Source organism: Papaver somniferum, unplaced genomic scaffold, assembly GCF_003573695.1.
Source record: "Papaver somniferum cultivar HN1 unplaced genomic scaffold, ASM357369v1 unplaced-scaffold_128, whole genome shotgun sequence".
Lineage (NCBI taxonomy): Eukaryota > Viridiplantae > Streptophyta > Magnoliopsida > Ranunculales > Papaveraceae > Papaver > Papaver somniferum.
Window position 1 is genome coordinate 11438878 of NW_020621936.1, and position 5676 is coordinate 11444553.

The 5676-nt window shown below is 37.8% G+C and overlaps 1 protein-coding gene across 1 annotated transcript; it reads right to left on the reverse strand.

Annotated features, from left to right (window-relative positions):
- Positions 1 to 3075: 3075 nt before the first annotated feature.
- On the reverse strand, positions 3076 to 4579 carry LOC113331910 (mannan endo-1,4-beta-mannosidase 1-like). Its single transcript, XM_026578551.1, has 3 exons — positions 4019 to 4579; positions 3569 to 3894; positions 3076 to 3451 (listed from the first exon to the last, which is right to left on the reverse strand). The coding sequence occupies exons 1-3, from the start codon at positions 4577 to 4579 to the stop codon at positions 3076 to 3078; spliced, it is 1263 nt and encodes a 420-aa protein (XP_026434336.1).
- Positions 4580 to 5676: the final 1097 nt, after the last annotated feature.

Here is a 5676-nt window from a genome sequence, read left to right on the forward strand (position 1 = left end):
TGAATCTTATGAGGTACTTTCACAGGTATGGGTCTCTAGACTGGAGACTTAATTGTTCTTTTGTTACTCTTGTTCCCAAGAAGGAGGATTCTTGTACTCCTAAGGACTTTAGACCTCTGAGTCTTATAGGTAGTGTTTATAAGATTCTTTCTAAGGTTCTTGCGGAAAGACTAAAGAAGGTGTTGCCGGAATTGATTTCTGATTTTCAAGGTGCTTTTGTGCATGGAAAACAAATTCTTGATGGAGTTTTGATTGCGAATGAGTGTGTTGATAGCAGGGTGAAGATTAAAAAGCCTGGAATTCTTTGCAATATTGACATGGAGAAGGCTTTTGATAATGTTAATTGGAACTCTTTGTTCACTATTTTGAAGATGCATAATTTTGGTAGCAAATGGATTTCTTGGATCTCTTGGTGTGTTTCTAATACTCATTTGTCTGTGTTAGTCAATGGAGGATCTACTGAAAAATTCGAGCCTAGTAAGGGTCTAAGACAAGGTGATTCCTTGTCTCCTTATTTATTTCTTCTTGTGGTGGAGATTCTTTCTAAGCTCATCAATGATGTTGTTTCTAGAGGACAACTTTCTGGCTTTTCTGTTGCTGAAAATGGTTCAAGTATATCTCATCTGCAATTTGAAGATGACACTTTAATCTTCATTAATGCTACTGTTGAGGAGGTAATGAGGCTTCTTATCATTTTAAAAGTTTTTGAAACTTTAACTGGTTTAAAACTGAATTTGGATAAAAGCACGATGGTAAGTGTTGGAGCTGATGAAGTTATTGGAATTCTTGCTCAAGAGTTAGGGTGTAGAACTGAAAAATTGCCTATTACTTATCTGGGCTTGCCAATAGGTGCTAATTGGAGAAGCGTTTCAGTATGGGAGCAAGTTTTAGTGAGAATGGAGAAAAGACTAGCTAAGTGGAAGAAGAAGACTCTCCACAAAGCTGGTAGGGTGGTTCTTATTAGAAGTTGTCTCGCTAGTTTGCCAATTTACTTTTTATCTTTATTTCATCTGCCTGCTAGTGTGGAGAAGAGAATGATAAAAATAATGTGAAACTTCTTATGGGGAGTTGAAGAAGGGAGGAGAAAACTTGTTTGGATGGCTTGGACAAGAGTCTGTCTTCCAAAAGAAAATGGAGGATTGGGAGTGAAAATTCTGAGGAAAACAAACAAAGCTTTGCTAGCAAAGTGGATATGGAGGTATTCGAAGAGTAAAGGTGCTTTATGGAGGAGATTAATGAACCAGAAATTTAAAGTGGAAGAAGATTTATTGATTCCTGCCGTTGACGACAAGCCTCAAGGAAGCAGTTTGTGGAATAATGTGGTTAGGACAGTGAAAGACATTCAGAGCTTCTCCAACTTTACGATAAAGAATGGTAGAGGTGTTCGCTTTTGGGTTGACAAATGGCTGGATAGGGGTTGTCTTAAGGATATTTTTCCGTTGATCTTCAAAGCTGTTAAAGATAAGAATATATCGGTGGCAGACATGATTGAAGGTAATAATTGGAGATGGAATTTCAAGAAAAATCTCAACGCTAATGAGCAGTTAGAATGGGATTTATTAAGGAGGGATTTGGGTCAAGCTCCTGAGCTTTCAAACGAGGAAGATGAGCTGAATATTCTGAACGATTTTAGCACTAAAAATTGCTATGATGCTTTAGTTGGTGAGCTAGAAAATTGCAACTTTCAGCAGTTCTTATGGAGGAATAATATCCCTCATAAAGTGAGTTTCCTACTCTGGGCTGGTTTCCAGAACGCTATTCCAACTAGAGTTATGCTGAATCATAGGGGAGTTCAAGTTGACAGTGAATTGTGTCTTTTTTGCGATGCTGAAAGAGAGACAGTGGAACATATGCTAATGCATTGCTCTTATTCTTTTGCTGTTTGGGACTATTTTATCAAGGCGTTCAAAATATCATGGCCCTTACCTAGAACATTGCAGGAACTTTTTGAAGCTTGGTCTGTTAACGTTCTTCATGGAAGAGGAAGGAAGATTTGGGTTATACTGCCTTATGCAATCTGCTGGTTGTTGTGGAAGGAAAGAAACAATCGTCATTTTGGTTCTGCTAGACAGAAGAGTGTGGAAGAATTGATTGACTCCGTGAAACATAATCTAGTGATTTACACAGACACATTCAAGTTCATAGACTCGAGCTTAATTTGGAGTCAATGGGATACTCTTATGTGTTCGTAATTTCCTTGTCTTAGAAATGAAAGTGGGTAGCAGGCGTAGATTGAAGTTCCAGGCAAGTAGTTACAGTCAGTCTTGTACGTTCTGGTAGTGCAGACTTTGAACAGTAGGGTTATCAGGTTACATTAAACTGCAGTAGTTGAACAGTCAGCGTTGCTGTGTGTTGCAGGCTTTAAAATTGGGTCTGTTTTGGTATGCACTTCTGTTTTGGTGTAATCTTTGATTTTTGGGTTCTTTTTCTTGTTTCAGTCTCAGTCTGTTGAGAGCTGATAACTGGCTTCTGTTCTGTTGGCTAGTCCAACTTCTTTTTCTCTTAATACAACGTTTTACTTCGAAAAAAGTTCTCTTTATTTGCTTCAAATTAAATTAATTTCAAATAAGGATGAAAAGACAAAATCACAAAATCTGCTGACAGTTATAAACTGAAACAGTTGGTTACTAGTTTGGTAAGTATTTGAGTTTTCTTGACCGGGGTAGGTCTGCAGCGTCTCTTTTGTGTTTTCTGGCAGTTGGAAAAATGATGCTCTTATGCCGAGTCAAAAATATTAACTGTCCCTTGCAAAGTTTGGCCATTAACTGGTGCTCATATATAGCTTAGACTTAGATAGTGTTTTCTGGATCTGTCGCCACAACTGTGACTAATTTAATTACGTCTTGTTCAAAGAAATGAAGATGGTACATATATCATTTTTTCATTATTACTGAAACTGAAAGTAATTAAGGTGAATGAATTACATTTAACTAGTTGAGTTTCAAATTCCTACTCAAAACTCTGCCTATTGCTTAATTTATTGCCTATCGCTACAAGAATTTCCAAGTTAAAAATGCCTTGGTTGTACGGCTTTGCGGAGTCGACGTTCCATCATATATATCGCCCATATCCTGTTTAATGTTTTCCGCTTAACGTATGACTAAGTGCTCTCATTTTATGAGATTGCCCTGAAATCAGTCCAGCCGTGGAAGGATTTTGTGATAAAACAATCTCATAGCCATCATAAAATGATTCCATTCCTTCAGCTACTATTTGCCATACTAAACCACCTCCTATGGTTCCTCCCCTTCGCGCAAAGTTATAAATGCTGTTGTAAACTGCGTTCATGTACACATTTCTTGCGCTTAGTGTGTATCCTGGATCTTTACTCGATTTGCCAAATTCAGAAAAAACCAATGGCTTTCTTAGTATCGTCCTTGAATCTGTCCAATGACTCGACATCCACTTCTGCACAAAGCCTAATTGTGCATAGTCGTTTTGGCCGGATAACCTGCGAATTTGGATTGCAGCAAAAAAAAAGGTTAATATTTGTTTGACCATGTAGTGGTTCCTAGTTGTTTAGGGGTTTTTAGCCCGCAACTATTAGAGCTTTACATATTAAACTCACCAAATATCAGGATATGCATGTATGGTGGCGAAGTCGATCTCTTCGATAAGATTGTTTGAAATGAAATCGGTTCCAACTTGGTAACCAGGATTATTCTGCTTCTTCTCTGGCATTGTATCTCCATAGAATCCTTCCATTCCGATCTCAAGCAAGTGTTTGTTGTCGATAGATTTTGTATATGTAGCCATCTCTTGAACCCATCCCTGTACTGTTTTGCCAGAGGTATCAGATTGGCAACGAGGTTCGTTCATGAGCTCCCATGCCATTATAGTTGGGTCATCCTTATAAGCGACTTTAGTTATGGTGTTAAATCGTGTTAGAACTTTCTGTAGACAAAGAAATTTCATACGTTAATAATACGTCTACAAATAGTATGTGTATATTTATTATTTGTGAACTCCCACGTTTGAAAACATATATGCATGGGCATGCTTTGTTAAATGAATTTACCTTGACGTGGTTCTTATAGTAGTCCTTCAAAACAGGATTTGTGTAGAAATCATCATCGCTAGAAATCTGTACACCAGCACTTTTAGCCCACTGTGCATACTGAGGCCTTCCTCCATAGTCATTGTAATTGTTAACGAGACTCATAATTAAACGAATTCCATATTTGCGTGCTTCCGCAATGACGAAATCAAGTGCCTGAAAGACACGTTCATCGTACACACCAGGTGATATTTGGAGATCGAGAGCTTGATTGCTACCGTCACTAAAAGCCCATGTTCGACATACAGTTAAGCCAGCGGCAGAAGCATCACGAAACACGTTTAAGATTTTGTATCGTTCAGTTGGTTCAGCAGCTACGTGCATCATCCAATATGAATTGAATCCATTAAACAGAAATGGAGACCCATGGAGCAAAAATTGAGTATCTTTTGTTGTAACAAAACCAGAAATATGATGACCACGATGACTAGGGACGAATCTAGCAGCTTTAGAAACTTGGCAAATTACAAGAATAAAGAAGAAGCAAAAGAATACGGCTGAAAAACTAGAAAACTTAGACATCTTTTCCTTGTTTATGTTAAAAGAAGCAAGAACTGATATGTTGAATGGTGTGGGGTTTAGGGGTTTTTATAGCCATTGGTGAGAGCTTGAGCTGAGAGAGAGATAGAGAGATAGAGAGACAGGAAGAGAGAGATAGAGATGTAAGATCTTTCGGCGTCAGAAATGGCGGGGAATTATCTGCTGAATTTTTGGTAGAAATGGAAATTAAGAAAAGGTAGGCGATTCGGTTATTGATTGCATGCATAAATTCAGTTGGAGAAGAAGAAAATAAAACTAACAAGGAAGATGACTGGCAGGAGGAGGACGTGAACTAGCTAAGGAGGTTGGTAATAAAAGTTGGTTACATTTTGGTTGAAAGGCAAAGGTGAGGATATTACATTCTGGGCCATCACCTGTCCGCTGAGATATTTCGTCACACCATGTAGGCGCCTAATCTGAATCTTTTAATGGATTCAGTTTATCTAGAAAAGGATTCTCTTACTAGAGGCACATAATTAAGAATAAAATGTGCATGCAACTGCATAGTAGAGTTACTTTGCATACATACGACTGCGGTGCACCATATTTTTCCTTTTTTCGTCCCTCGGATACATTTGTTGAACTTCCATATGCAAGATATATTTCTATGACTATCATGATGATGTACTATATATGGACTGACTTGGTCAACTAGGGCCCGGACTATATTAGTATATTGACTGCTGGGGCTGGGAGGGATATATGGTAAATAATCACCCTGCATGTATACGGCCATACGCATACTAATAGAAGAAAAAAAAAACGTATTTACCCTTATCTTTGCTAGAGCTATGTTAATTAGCACATTGATGTCAAATGGTTGTTTTTCCTAAAAAAAAAAATACTGTCATGATCAATCAAACAACTTTGCAAGATATATTTCTAGAGCAAAACGCATAACACACATGTGTATATACTAGTACAACCGTTGTCACGGTGGAAGGGCCGATCGAAGAAAGAATTTGAAGATGAGTTTTCTGCGACTACTTTTATCCGTTTTAGAAAAAGTGATACTTTCGTCATGTTTCAGAAAAAGTGATATTTGCATCTTTTTGAGGGGAATTTTCGAATTTTCAGAT